Source organism: Staurois parvus, unplaced genomic scaffold (genome assembly GCF_062004578.1).
Source record: "Staurois parvus isolate SC_StPar_1 unplaced genomic scaffold, SC_StPar_1.0 ptg000154l, whole genome shotgun sequence".
Lineage (NCBI taxonomy): Eukaryota > Metazoa > Chordata > Amphibia > Anura > Ranidae > Staurois > Staurois parvus.
The window spans coordinates 21,943,171-21,956,955 of NW_028317950.1; the positions used below are offsets into that span (position 1 = coordinate 21,943,171).

General features: G+C 44.0%; 1 protein-coding gene and 3 non-coding genes across 4 annotated transcripts; all 4 read left to right on the forward strand.

The window, feature by feature from the left end:
- The first annotated feature begins 1,511 nt into the window (after window positions 1–1,511).
- RPL12 (ribosomal protein L12) lies at window positions 1,512–12,215 on the forward strand. The gene is made up of 7 exons (XM_089675212.1): window positions 1,512–1,683; window positions 7,187–7,260; window positions 9,815–9,913; window positions 11,227–11,308; window positions 11,732–11,818; window positions 11,943–12,055; window positions 12,165–12,215. Exons 1-7 carry the CDS (start codon window positions 1,647–1,649, stop codon window positions 12,168–12,170), a joined length of 498 nt encoding a protein of 165 aa, XP_089531338.1. The 5' UTR covers window positions 1,512–1,646; the 3' UTR covers window positions 12,171–12,215.
- Window positions 6,988–7,111, forward strand: LOC149463633 (small nucleolar RNA SNORA65). Its single transcript, XR_016312450.1, has one exon. It is a non-coding gene; the product is annotated as a small nucleolar RNA SNORA65 (small nucleolar RNA).
- Window positions 11,021–11,146, forward strand: LOC149463634 (small nucleolar RNA SNORA65). Its single transcript, XR_016312451.1, has one exon. It is a non-coding gene; the product is annotated as a small nucleolar RNA SNORA65 (small nucleolar RNA).
- On the forward strand, window positions 11,530–11,654 carry LOC149463635 (small nucleolar RNA SNORA65). The gene has a single exon (XR_016312452.1). It is a non-coding gene; the product is annotated as a small nucleolar RNA SNORA65 (small nucleolar RNA).
- Window positions 12,216–13,785: the final 1,570 nt, after the last annotated feature.

The following is a 13,785-nucleotide window of genomic DNA, read 5'->3' on the forward strand; positions in this document are numbered from 1 at the left end:
CATGTTTGGTGTTTTTCTGCCTGTAAACACCTACCTATGTATGGACACATAGACTAACATGGAGTGAATTCAGAGGCAAGAAAAAAACAGTCAAACACCTGTAAGCCCCAATTCACACTAATTCCTGTCCAAACCACATGTGGTTTCCCGCACTGCATCAGTGGGACTGGGAACCAGCACTAAGTCCCAGTTCATAATGATGCGGTGCGGGATTTGCACCGATTCCTGTGCGTTTCCTGCACTGCATCACAATTGCACGGTGTTCATATGAACCACTGCGGGTGTCACTGTTAAAGTGTTACTAAACCCACAACAATAAAATCAGTCTGTATATGCAGTAAAGCATGCTTGTTATACTCACTGTGGAACCTAAGGGGTTAATCCTCTGCATTGTGTAAAAAGGCTGTTTGATCCTGTTTTGTCTGATTCTCCCCTTCTTCTACTGTCCCCAATCCATCTGCTGATACTAGAGAGCTCTAAGAGGCACTCTGCACATGCTCAGTTTAGTATATACGTATGGCTAGAGTTTTTTTTTTCTTTGGGAGGGTGCTTGTGATCAACACAGGTCCAATTAGCACGGTCCAGAAAAAGGGTCAGGGGTTATGTAGCCTCATCGGACAGTCAGAGGAGAATGAAAACTCCTCCTCCAAGCTTTAACCAGTGCACGCCTGGACACTGATAGAAGTCATAAGACTGCTCTAACTGCTGATGAGACAAGGTATTTAGCAGTTTATATTTACTAAAATAACTGCATTTCCATGTTGTGTGTAATGTGGGACATCAGATTGAATGAATGCAGGGTCCTGAGTTTAGTAACACTTTAGGTTAATTACACCCCAAAATCGGTTCACAAAATGCAATGCCATTGGCTGAACTGGATCACACGAGTGACCTCTGATTCCAGTGTGAAAAAAAAGGTGCGTGAACTTTTTTCATGCAGGTGTGGTGTGATTTGGGCTATACAGAATGAATGGGCTCAAATGGCACAGCAAAGAATCACGTGATTTGAACAGGAATGGCGTGCGATTCCTGTCCGTATCACATGTGGTTTTCTGTACTGCAGCAGTGTGCAGCGGCGTTAAAAGTGGCATCTCTGACTCGCTGCGTGTGTGAGGCCTTAGGATCACCCCCAGCAACCAAAAGCAGGCCTAACGTCCAGTCACACTAAACAGCTACAGTCTGAAATACAATTGCATGCTATAAACTGTAAAAAAGAAATCCATTCTGGGGTCTACGGCCCTCCACCTGTTGAAGTACTACAAGTCCCATCATGCCTCTGGGAGTTTTGCCTGTGTCTGTCAGAGTCTTGCAAAGCCTTATGGGACTTGCAGTTCCTCAACACCTGGAGGGCTATAGTTTGGAGACCCTGCAAAGCTGCCTTTCGATGGTTTACTCGCTACAGCCTTGTTGCCACACACAAGATGGCAGAAGGAAGTAGCCAATACTCCCACATCCCGCGATATCTCCTTAGTCATCCCGCGAGATTTCCCACCGTAATACATCGGCGCCGCCCTAACTCCTCCCTTTTTCCGAACCCGCTTCCTTGCTGGTGGAGGTGCAACTGCTCTTCGGTCGTCCCGAATCCGGGTTCATCCGACACCAAAACCGGTCCGAAAAAAGCGGAGCCCCCTTAGTCCGGCACAGACATGCCTCCTAAGTTCGACCCCAACGAAATTAAAATCGGTACGTGAGGCGGGATGGGGGAATGCGAGTCGCCCAGCCGAGGGCCTCCCACCCCGGGCAAGCCGCAGCGGAGCCACGTGTGTGCGGGGTAATGTGTGTTCCGAGGGGTTCTCTGTGTGTTCCTGTAGGTGTTCCCGCTGTAATAGACTTGTATGGGGCAGTGCGGCCTCCGGTGACCGGGAACTGGATGACGAGCGGCTTCTCTACTTCCAGGTCATGGCGGCTGAGTTCGGGGGAGCTGTCTAGGCGTGTTCAGGAGGGCGGCCATGGCGGGGTCCGTTCCCCCAGATAGGATGACCTCTCATCCCTTTAAATCTGGACCCATATTAATGACACAGGTTGTGGGGCTGATTAAGGTGCTAAGTAAACTCCCCGAGTGCCTTCTCTGCGGTAAATCAGCCCCACAACCTGTCATGTCTTCAGGTTTAAAGGGATGAGCTGGCAGCCCGACCCCAGAGCCGGCCAATCGCAGGGTGCATTGCCTGGTGACACATGTTCAGTGATTGGCGCCACCCGGCGGACAGATTGGAAATGAACATTTGGAATAGGGTGGGGAATTGTCCGCTGAGCAGAGGTTGTATCTGTTCGGGTGGAGCTGCTCTAAAGGTGTTTGGATGGCCGGCTCTGTGAAAGGAGATTGGTCTGTGTGTGCTGTGCAGTATGAAAGGACAATATATTTTAAGCCCTGGTTCATATGTGTGGGCAATGCTGAGATCCCTGTGTGTTATGGATGCACCAAAATTTCAGCCGACGAAAATTGCCCTATTGGCATTTTGGCGATAGGAAAAATGTAGCCGATAGAGGTTCCGATACAGAGGACTATGTACTGCAGAGGTAGTGGGGGGCAGAGAAAGGCAGGAGAGGAGCAATGTATACACTGGCTGTCACTATATTGTCACTACTGGTTTTTAAATACAATTGCTGAGTTTTTTTGTTTCACTATAGCTCAGAGAATCGGCGGTTAGTTTCCGCAGCTGAAGGAAACGGTTACTTTCATTCTCTGTGCTACGGTGAAGGGAAAAAAAAAGCTGGCAATTGCATTTAAAAACTGGCACTGACACATAGGGGTTTATTTACTAAACCTGGTTGACTCAGAATCTTGTCCACTTCTGCATAAAAACCAATCGGCTTCCAGGTTTTATTGCTGAAGCTTAACTGAACATGCTGAGGTTAGAAGCTGATTGGCTACCATGCCCAGGTGCCCAAGATTCTGAGTCAACCAGGTTTAGTAAATAAACCCCCCCAGTGACAGCCAGTGAGGAAGCCTCTCTGTATACGCTGCTACCTCATTGTATTCACTGCTCCTCTCCTGCCCTCTCTTTGCACACACTGCCCCCTCTCCCCCCTACAAAGGTGGCCTGTCACTCATATGCTATCAAATAGGGGAACATTGCTCCCTATGTGATAGCAATAAAATCCAAAATTAAAATATACATGAAAGGTAGAAAAAAATACAAAAACATATACACAGACATTTTGGTTCGGTTTTCGGCCACATGCTTTCTGAATTATCGGCTTCGGCACCAGAATTTTTATTTCGGTGCACCACCACTGTGCGTTTCCCTCGCTGTATTGCAATCACACTGTGATCCACTGCTATGTCAATATAAAGTTAAGACATCCCAAACACCTCACAATTGCAGTTTGGTTTGCTCACTCTGGATCATATGGTACAAAATGACCGGGTGGTGCGACTCCAAAAAAAAGGTGCTTGTGCTCCTTTAGTGCCGTTTAAGCCCATTCAGAATGAGCTGGCTTGAATTGCACAGGCATGCAGTGCGATTAACGTGCAGTTCATGGTGTGAACCTAGGCTTAAAATGAAACTATACTTGCCTTGGATCCAGCGAGGACCTTCTTGGTCAGGCAGCGTCTTGGTCATAGGGCACTGTCATTGGATGGGCAGGGATGAGATCACTCCTGCCTTAGTACTTGGCATTACCTAATTTGTACAGTAAGCTATGCTCTCACAGCTCACTGTACAAGGGCAGGCAGATGAGTAACCCTCCATTTACATAGCTGTGAATTCTGATTTGGTTTGAATCACGCAGATTTGCATGGCGTGAGTTAAAATGCTTTTCTGCGGAGGCCGTTCACATATATGCGGGTCAGCCACAGTGCAATTTTTGAAAAGGGGTGCTGTGTAATTGTGTCATGCGGGTGCAATTTCCTGCCTCATGCACTTTAACAATTCGCATTACGAATTACACCTGCATCGTTGAACAGAATCGCATCGCATGTGGCTCGCATATGTGAACCCAATGTAATACAGAAGAGACATGGCATGTCTCCACTGCATTAAGAATGCTACCTGTTCCTTTTTTTTTTTTTTCTTTTGCTAAAGTTCCACAATTTAACCGTTAAAAAAAACAGCTTTTCCGTTCTGTTCCAGGAATGTTAACTGTCAGATTTGCTTGTGCTCTCAAACTTTAATGGCTGGGGTCATAACTGATCACATGTGCAGCACAAGGCAGTTGCAGATCAAACAGAAGCTAAGATGGCAGTTTTCTTGGCTGAAAATGATAGGAGGGTTTAGTTCCTCTTTAACCACTAGCCGCCCAGCCACTGTATAAAAACGGTGGCAGGGCGGCACGGCTGGGCAAAAGCACGTTTTAAAACGTGCTGTTTCAAAACAGGTAGGGGGGGCGCCGCCACCCTACCTTCACCGCCGATCTCAGTCGCAGCAGGTGTCAGTCGCTGGGTACCAGCTGTGACTCGGCGATTAGCGGCAATCAGTGACAGAGAGCAGGGCTGCAGTAACTCTGCTTTCTGTCAGGTCCCTGACCCCTGACAAGCTGACCAGGAGAAAAGAGTTTCTCTGTCAGGATCAGCATGTCTCCCTGCAGTACACACCCCCGCCCCCTAGTAAAACACTCCCCTCACATAGTTAACCCTTTCAGTGCAAAAAAAAAGTTAATCCCTTCCTCCCCAGTGCCATTAGTAGTGTCAGTGTTTTGTTTTTTTTTTTGCACTGATCACTGTATTTACATTTGTGTGTAAAAACCCATGGTGCCGGAGATCCACATTTCCGATGCGTGGGTATGCATTAAAGAGTTAACAGCACCCCCCAGCAGCATGTAAAGAACAGCATGTTTTGCCTGCAAATTGGCAATTGTCAACCTAGCCTACAGGGTCACTTACATTATTTGCGGTAACCTGGTCTTCTGTACTGGATAAATACAGGTCACTGTTGGGGCACACGGAAAACAATTCCTTTCTGTATGTCAAATTCACGCCACAATGCTGGTATGATGTACGGTACTGGAAAACTAGTTTGTCTGCATTTTTCACATCACACTTGATGGCACAGCAGCAAAGCCAATCACGTCGCTGTACAGCGACGTGAAGTATTACTTCAAATAAAATGGTTTTATATGTGGTGTGGTGAATGGTGCAGCTCTGTGCTGGAGCTGACACTGCACTAACCTGTATGGGTAAATGTTTATCATGCGGGTTAGTGTGAATGTTGCTTTGCTGTGCACTGCAGCCCAAGATTGACTGGCAGCACACTGTGTACATAAAGTGAGTTTTCCCGCATGACCTCACTGTAGAACTGAAGGCAAAACGTTTAGCGTGGAGATGGTTTAGAACACGTGTTAGGTGTTTGTTGCGGTCTTGTGTCCTCGTTATGGAAATTCATCCTATTTGTGCTGGTGACTGATCGTCAAAAGTGAAAGAAAATCCCAAGTTTTGGATTGTCACCGGAAGAGGAATAGAGAGGAAATCTTCCAGTGGAGACACTAGTTCTGGCGACATCCAAGGGTTTCCTCACTTTAGGGGAGATTTCCTCTCTCTTCCTATTTTACTTATGAGACTTGAAGTGAAGGGAAATCAGCCAAATAGTACACAAATTGGGAAAACAAAACTGCTAGGGATTATAACCCTCCCTACTCAATCCAAAAAGAAAGTGTTACCTTTATTTTTACTTAAGGTTTCTGGTAGTTATATGACATCTTATCCTCGTTTAAGGCAAGTGATGTGGTTTTATAGCACAAACAGTAGACAGGGTATGTGGGTAAGTGACTACAGACAGGTGGTGTTTTTTATTTTAGGGACAAATTAACTTTACAACCTCTATAATCACACCAGGGAGGGTTGTAACCCGTTAGATTTTTTTTTCTTTTTTTTTTTCTCCATCTTTGCCCCCTTGCAGAGATTTCCCTTTGCTTCCTGTCCCATGGCTAAATAAGATGCGAGAGGAAATCCCTGCAAATTAAGGAAATTCCTTGGGGACCCCAAGATCACCAGAACTAGTGTCCCCACTGGAAGATTTCTCCTCTTGACTTCTGGGGACAACCCAAAATATATAGTTTTTAGTTTCACTTTCAATGATAATGGTAAACAGAACAATTAGAGGGGGTGCATCTCCCTAACGGGTTGTAATCCCTCTGTGCTCTATCCCAAAACTGAAAAAAGTTTCCTTTAGTTATTCTTTAAGAGATGAGCCAGAATGTGTAGAGGGTGATATGAATGTAAACCTGTTGCCTTACCCTGGATAGGTTTTATTACCGCTTTACTTTAAAGCGGAGTTCCACTTACTCTGTAAAATAAGTCTGCAGCTACAAAAACTGTAGCTGCTGACTTTTTAAAAAAAAAAAAAAAAAACAGCCACTCACCTGTCCCACTATCCTGCTTTGCCCCCTACAGCAGCCAGTTTCATCGGCCGTCCTGTATTCCAGGTACCGGCATCTTCAGTGGGCACCCGGGTGTGACAGCTTGTGGCTTCACAGCCGGGTACCCACTGTGCATGATCGAGTAGTGCTGCGCTTCCTGAATGACCCTGCCGTCTTCTGGGACCTGTCACGTGCCCCACAAGACTTCCGGGAGGGAGGGTAGGAGGACAACTTCCGTTTCTGATCGCCTAGGCGATGGAAGTGGGAGCGAGTACCTGTCAAATTTGGGTACCTGCTCCCCAAAGGTGCCAATCCTTAATGGGGAGCTGGGGACCAATCTTTACAACAGAACTTCCCCTTTTGGAGAAACTCCGCTTAAATATTTGCTTTAGGTTAAAATAAGTCTCTGTTCACCAGATTTAGCGAATTTAGAGTCTGCATATTTCTGCAAACAGTACACTGGTGCAGTCAGTCAGTTATCAGTTCTGTGGGCGTTATCAACATCTGGTTATCTTCAGGAAAAGAGCATGATGCCAGTATTGCAGACTTTATAACCAAAGATCTCGATCAGGGAGACAAGTGTAAAATACTGTATATAATTGCCTTTTATAGGATATTAGGATTGATTGGAGTAATTGCAGTAGTCATATTTTTTCCACGGTATTTGCATCCTCCCTTAGATTGCCATAGCCACCCGCCACTATACCAGTCTCATGTGTCTGGGTATATTCCAGTGGTGAGCTTAGAAAGACCTCCTCTTAGGAAACAGAACATGTCTGTGTGTGACTGGTTCTGTGCCGAAAGATTGAGTACATTCCTTATGCATATACAGGAGTTGTTTGTATGATTTTTTTTTTTCTTTAACTTCCCATGTGTCTGCTTTTATTTGTAGTTTACCTGAGATGCACTGGTGGTGAGATAGGAGCCACCTCAGCTCTGGCCCCCAAAATCGGACCTCTGGGTTTGGTAAGTTTTCTAGCTTGTTATAGTTGGCTCATCGCATCTTGTGAAATTCTAAAAGCTTGGTGTCTGGGAGGATTTTTTGTTTTGTACTGTGGGGAAGACAAACATTCCTGTAAGGTTTTTATTTGTATGTGACATTGGAGAGATTTTTCTGTCCTCAGGAATTGTGCAGAAAAGCCCAAACGGCAATGAAGTTTTAACACTTCCCCTGCTATGCGAAAAATGTATTGCTTATAATTTCTGTGCTGATGGTACTGTGGAGGTTTCATTCTACATGCCCTTTTCATTTACCAAACAGGGATGTTCAATTTGTATAGCTCGACAGCCAGGACATGTAGTTCCGAGCGCTGGGCAGGTAGCTTTTGTTTACACCTTTTAGCCCTGCTGCGGGCAAGCAGCAGGTTCACCTGTCAGTAGGAAGCATTTGGGCAGCAGCACTGCCACCGATTGCTTCCACACAGAAAATGTATATAGTATAGGGCGCGCTTGTTGGAGCCCAACCTCTGTAGCTGTAAGATAAAGGTGCCAGATGGATATCAGGGATGGATGGATGGGAGCAGTAACACTTGGGCAGCTCTTAGAGTGGGAGCAAGGCTCTAATGCTGTAACAAGAAAGAGAGGAAGGCGCCTCTAAGTGCAGTATTGACAATTTATTCAGTAAACAATGGAAAATTTGCACTTACAAGATAAACGGTTAAAAAGACTCATCGTGTGGTAATTAGATCCAGGTGGGACATTCAGCCGTCCAGCAGCAGACTATGCCTATAGGATCAGGAAGTAGAGACCAGGATGTGCCTGTGCATCAAAAATGAAGCTTGGAGAGCAGAGTCAGATGTAACGGGTGAAGGGGGCAGTAATGCATTTCGGAGCATGCTCAATAGGCTCCTTCAGACCTAAAGAAGGAGCCTATTGAGCATGCTGGACGTCCCACCTGGATCTAATTATCATGATTAGTCTTTTTAACCGTTTATCTTGTAAGTGCAAATTTTCCATTGTTTACTGAATAAATTGTCAATACTGCACTTGACGGCGCCTTCCTCTTTTTCTTGATTGCTTCCACACAGCCCACAGTGCCAGCGTCCTCCACCACCCTTGCGTACCTCCGCCTTGTCCACTATGTTTCTCTGGTTCCGCCTGCTCATTTGCAGGCCCAGGACCAGTTCAAAGGGTGCCAGCGCGTACAGGGAATGGAGGAGAGCGGGCCCATCCACTCCCCTCTTCCTGTCCTGACTCGGAAGTGATGTTATGACTTCGCTGCGAGGTCCTCATTGACAGATTTCCTGGCCATCAATACCGGGTAAGAATGTAATGCCGTGCGAGGAGATAAACTGTGCCGTGTTAAAAATATTAAACATTTAAGTCTCAAAGCCCCTTTTTGTTTTTTAGAAGCACTTCAGATTTAAATAGTTTTGTTTAACTACTTGTCTACCGGGCACCTAAACCCCCTTCGTGCCCAGGCCAATTTTCAGCTTTCAGCGCTGTTGCATTTTGAATGACAATTGTGTGGTCATACAACATGGTACCCATATGAAATGTTTAATTTTTTTTCACACAAATAGAGCTTTCTTTTGGTGGTATTTAATTGCCACTGTTTATTTTTTGCGCTATACACAAAGAGCAAAAAATTTTAAAGGAGAAAAAATTTCTTTGTTTCTATTCTAAAATTTTGCAAACGGGTAACTTTTCTCCTTCACTGATGTGCATTGATGAGGCGTCACTGCTGAGTGGGTGTCCCTAGGACACGGCGATCACAGAGATCGCCTGGTGCATTCTGCTTGGGGTGCACAGGAGGGCATGTTCTGGGAGGATGTCATATGATGCCCTCCCAGAACTGGGCAACCGCACGGTAGCCGTCATTCGGCTATAGCCCAGTTGTCAACTGGTTAAAAATGTAATTTTTTTTTTTTTCCCTTAAATCAGGACTAGCATATTTGTTTTGTTTTTGTTTTGTTTTTTTAATTTCAACACCCCTGCCAAAGCTGATCCTGCAGTACCTCAGTTTACTTTCTGGTGTGGAGTCTTTGTGATTGTTCGCGTTCCTGCCGCCTTGAGGGAGATTTTTTATTTTTTTTGCCAGAGTTGGGCTTTACACAAGGCTGATAGATTAACAAACTGCAAGCATATAGTGCCTATATGTCTGGCTGCTATAACATGTCTGTGGATAGCTTTTTATTTGCTGTTTTTGCAAGTAAAGCAAGCCTCACTCTCAAGAATGGTATTAAATATTTTAATATGCTGGAGTATATCTCCTTCCCCCCACCCCATAAACTGTCCATTCACTGTGCATGACAGTTGGGGCTGTGATGACTATTTTGAGTATTGTGGTGTACCACACTTGCATGTGCTAAATAGTTATTGCAGAACTCCAACACTTTTACACATGTTGGAAGAATGCTTGACAAGTCTTAATAGTGCATTATGTATGTGCTGTGCTACATTCATTCAAGTGTTAACATACAGTGTATGCTCTAAATATCTTGTTTTTTCTTAGTATAGGAAATTTTTAAGGCAGTTGGGCTGTTTTTTGTTTTTAAATTTCCTTTTTCTTTTCTTTCAGTCTCCCAAAAAAGTTGGTGATGACATTGCCAAGGCAACCGGTGACTGGAAAGGCTTGAGGATCACTGTCAAACTGACCATCCAGAACAGACAGGCCCAGGTAATCTTTCAGACTGCCACTCTTCGATGGTTTGGTGTGTTGCTTTTTAAACTGCTTCTGAATTTTCCACTAACATCTACAACTTCTTACATTCGTTTGAGAGACTGACCAGGTGTGCATTTTGCAGGCTTTCAAGAAGGGAATTTTTAAGGATAGCTTTATGGCAGAAGCCATTACTTGCTTGATTTTGAAGCTGCAGACCCAAGGGACATCATTTTTGATCTAGGTCAGTGACTTCTATTTTAGGTAGTGCTGAAGAAACAAATGTGAAATAGGGCACATGAAGTGCATGACTGCATGCCGGTTCTAGGTTGGTGTTTTTTGTGAGGCAGCCCTGGGTGCCTGTCATCTTCAAAATCAATCAGAACCATAACTTTGGTTTCTTGTAAGTGCTGTCCTTTCTTCAAATTTAGCACTTGCAAATACTATAGGTCAGTCTGTTTTGCTTTTTGAGGTAAATAATCATACTGCAATTGTCATGCCAGAAAGCAATTATCAGCTGCCAAAAAAGCCAGGATTTTTTTTCTTGGGGTGGAAAAAGTTGGGGTCACATCTAGGCCTCAGGACTGTAGGTTAGTTTGATTACCTGATCTAGTAGGAAATAGTTGAGCGTCCTCAGTAGAGCATAAGTAATGCAAACGCTATGGTTTGAAGATCTGACCTCAGTAATGAGGTTGGTTGGTGTGGGTTACATTTCACTGCTTTAGTGAACCGTTAGTTAAGCTGTGCATTCTAACCTAAAGACAATAAAATACTCTTCAGATTTTACTCTTCGAACAGGATTGTGTAAATGGGACTAGTAGGGAAGTCTGGGCTTGTTTGTGTGAAGAAACATTTAAAAGCTTAATTGGTATTGGTGGCATTTTAGAGTAACTTGCAAGGTTAAAAAAGGAAAGGGCTGCCTTTGGTGACCACCTCCCTGAAATCTTTAGTTGCCTGGCTTTGTCTGGCTCCAGCTGTTCACAAATCACTGGCTCAGGACAGGTGCAGTCAGTACTCCTGATGTTTGTTCTTGGTCAGTGAAAATGACTAAAGCTGCAAGCAGCTAGGAACACTGGTATACTGTTTAGAGAATTCAGTAACCACTTAAATGCCCTGTAAAAGCCACCCGCCACTATGCTGGTCTGCCTGTGACCTAGTGTATTCCAGTGGTGAGCTGAGAGCAAACCCCATCTTAGGAAACAGGGTCTTTCTTCATGTGACTGATCCTGTGCCGATAGACTGGAGACAGGCCTGTACTGATTGAAGAGCAGTTGTCAACAAAGACGCTGACTGTGTGGGGTAAGGAAACTGACTTTGTTTTTCTTTCACAGATTGAGGTTGTGCCATCCGCCTCTGCTCTGATCATCAAGGCCCTGAAGGAGCCTCCACGTGACAGGAAGAAGCAGAAGAACAGTAAGTGTCAACAGGCGTGTGTGTGTGTGTTAAGCAGCCCTAAAGCCAGTCGGTATGCCAGCCAGCCAAACAGCCTTTCTAGAAGAATTTTTGTATTTCTCCCCCTTGGCACATTGTTGTAAAATTGGTTATTTGCACATTCCTTTGAGTCTCATCTCATTAGCCAACACCGTACCTGTTCACAGTCCACTTAATCGTTGGGTTTTCTTTTGCTCCAGCCACCCGCCACTATACCATTCTGATGTGACTGGTTATATTCCAGTGGTGTGCTTAGATCACCCTCCATCTTAGGAAACAGGCTCACTCTACCAATGAGTGACTCTGTGCCGAAAGTTTGGAGACAGTTGTATGCACAGTTGCTTTTACTCTGCTTATCACTAGCTGTTGTATGTGTTCTTAAGGTCTGTCTATCTAATTCCACAGTTAAACACAGTGGAAGCATCACTTTTGATGAAGTTGTCAGCATTGCTCGTCAGATGAGGCATCGTTCCCTGGCCAGAGAACTATCTGGTAAGTATGAATGCCAAAACTGCCCAATGGGTGCTATGACTACCTGTAGCCGAAACTTTAATGGGCAGCTCTGCAAACATGCCCCACTAATCATGCAAAAGTTGATTATACCTCCTTATTTCAGGTACCATCAAGGAGATCCTGGGCACAGCTCAGTCTGTGGGCTGCAATATTGATGGCAGACTCCCACATGATATAATTGATGATATTAACAGTGGCGACATTGAATGCCCAGCGGTAAGTTTCGCTTCACTTGTTTGGCGTTTGCTGAGCTTTGTGTACTTTTTTATTTATATTTTTATTTTTTTTTTCCCCTCTAATCATTTTTTTTTTTTTTTCTTTGCAGAGCTAAATCTCTGAAGAGCCTTTATATTTAATAAAAAAAAATGCTCTAAAAGATGGTCTCTTGTATTCTTGCAGTCATAAGTGTTTGTGGGGTGTCTTTTCCTTATAAAATTGACAGATGTCTGTTAGACTTTAATACAAAGAAATTATGCAGCATATGAAGCAGTACAATGAGAGCTTAAGTACAGGTTCTGCCACCAAAAATGTTCTAATGTCCCTACCACTCGAAGCCATAACAAAAATAGAATGTGACCTGATGCACCCAGTGATGTGCCTCCATCCCTTAATATCCATACAACCAATTTTATTTGTCCTGGGACTTTAAATGAGCCACAACAAACGAAATAACTAGTTTTCAACTTTCATTTTTCATAAATGAACTTTTCATTGCTTGCAAAAAGGATAAAATGGTAATAAATCCATATCAATGCATTTCATGCATAATTGGATATACAATTGACCGTATACAAAGATGTCAATTTAAAATTGCATCCATAATGCGTTTTGTGACTTCACTTCCTCAGCAGTAGATGCATGTAAAATATCTGCAAGGCAAAACATAAATTGTATAACAACCTAGTGGCATATTGTATGCAATATATAATGTAGTTCCCATCTCAAGGGTCACCAGAGGGACCCTAATACTTACAAATCAGCTAAAAATACATACAGTATTTCCAAATCCTCGGAGTCTCACCCAGGAGCTGTGGAAGTATGACTCCAAGAACCTAAGGGGACAAGCTAGAAGCAGATTCAAAGTAGGTGGGCAATTGTGATGGCACCCAAAATAATTACTATGAAAAGAAATTTGGATATACAATACAGTAATGAATGATAAAATCAAGATGAGTGATAAAAATAACATATAATGCAGGCTGCAATAGAACAGTGAGAAGACGAGGTGTAAGATACTGCACCTAGTGTTGGAAGAGATGGAAAGACATCTAGGTCTCAAAGTCTAGTCCACAGAAAAATGTGCCATTTAAAGAGAGACCACCAAATGTAAAGACAAAATATAGGCAGCCAAAGCATGAACCACCATGGATAAGAAGCTCTCAATCTATTATACAGGATTTGTATAGCACCAACAGTTTGTGCAGCGCTTTAGAAAATGAAGGTAGACATAAGTTACAATTTTTGGTACAAGAGGAAACGGAGGGCCCTGCTCGTGAGAGCTTACAATCTAGGAGGAAGGGTTGAGTGATATAAAAGGTAATAGCTGTGGGGGGATGAGCTGATGGAGTAAATAAAAGGCAGTTTACTAGTTAGAAGCAGGATAGGCTAAAGAGAACAGATTTTAGGGATAGTCTAAAGGTGAATAGATTAGGAGTTGGACAGACTGGGGTAGGGAGTTCCATAAGATGGGAGAAGGTGACACGGGAAATAGCAGAAAGTCTTGGGAGGATCGAAGAGAGCGGTTTGGTAGATACTGAGACCAGGTTAATGATGCAGCTGGGAGCAGAGTTGTGGATGGCTTTGTAAGTTGTTAGTATTTTGAATTTTATTCGTTGAGGGATTAGCAGAGAGGGGTAGCAGACACTGAACTGTTGGTTAGGTGGATGATCCTGGCAGCAGTATTCATGATGGACTGGAGGGGGGATAGCCTATGTAAAGGTAAGCCA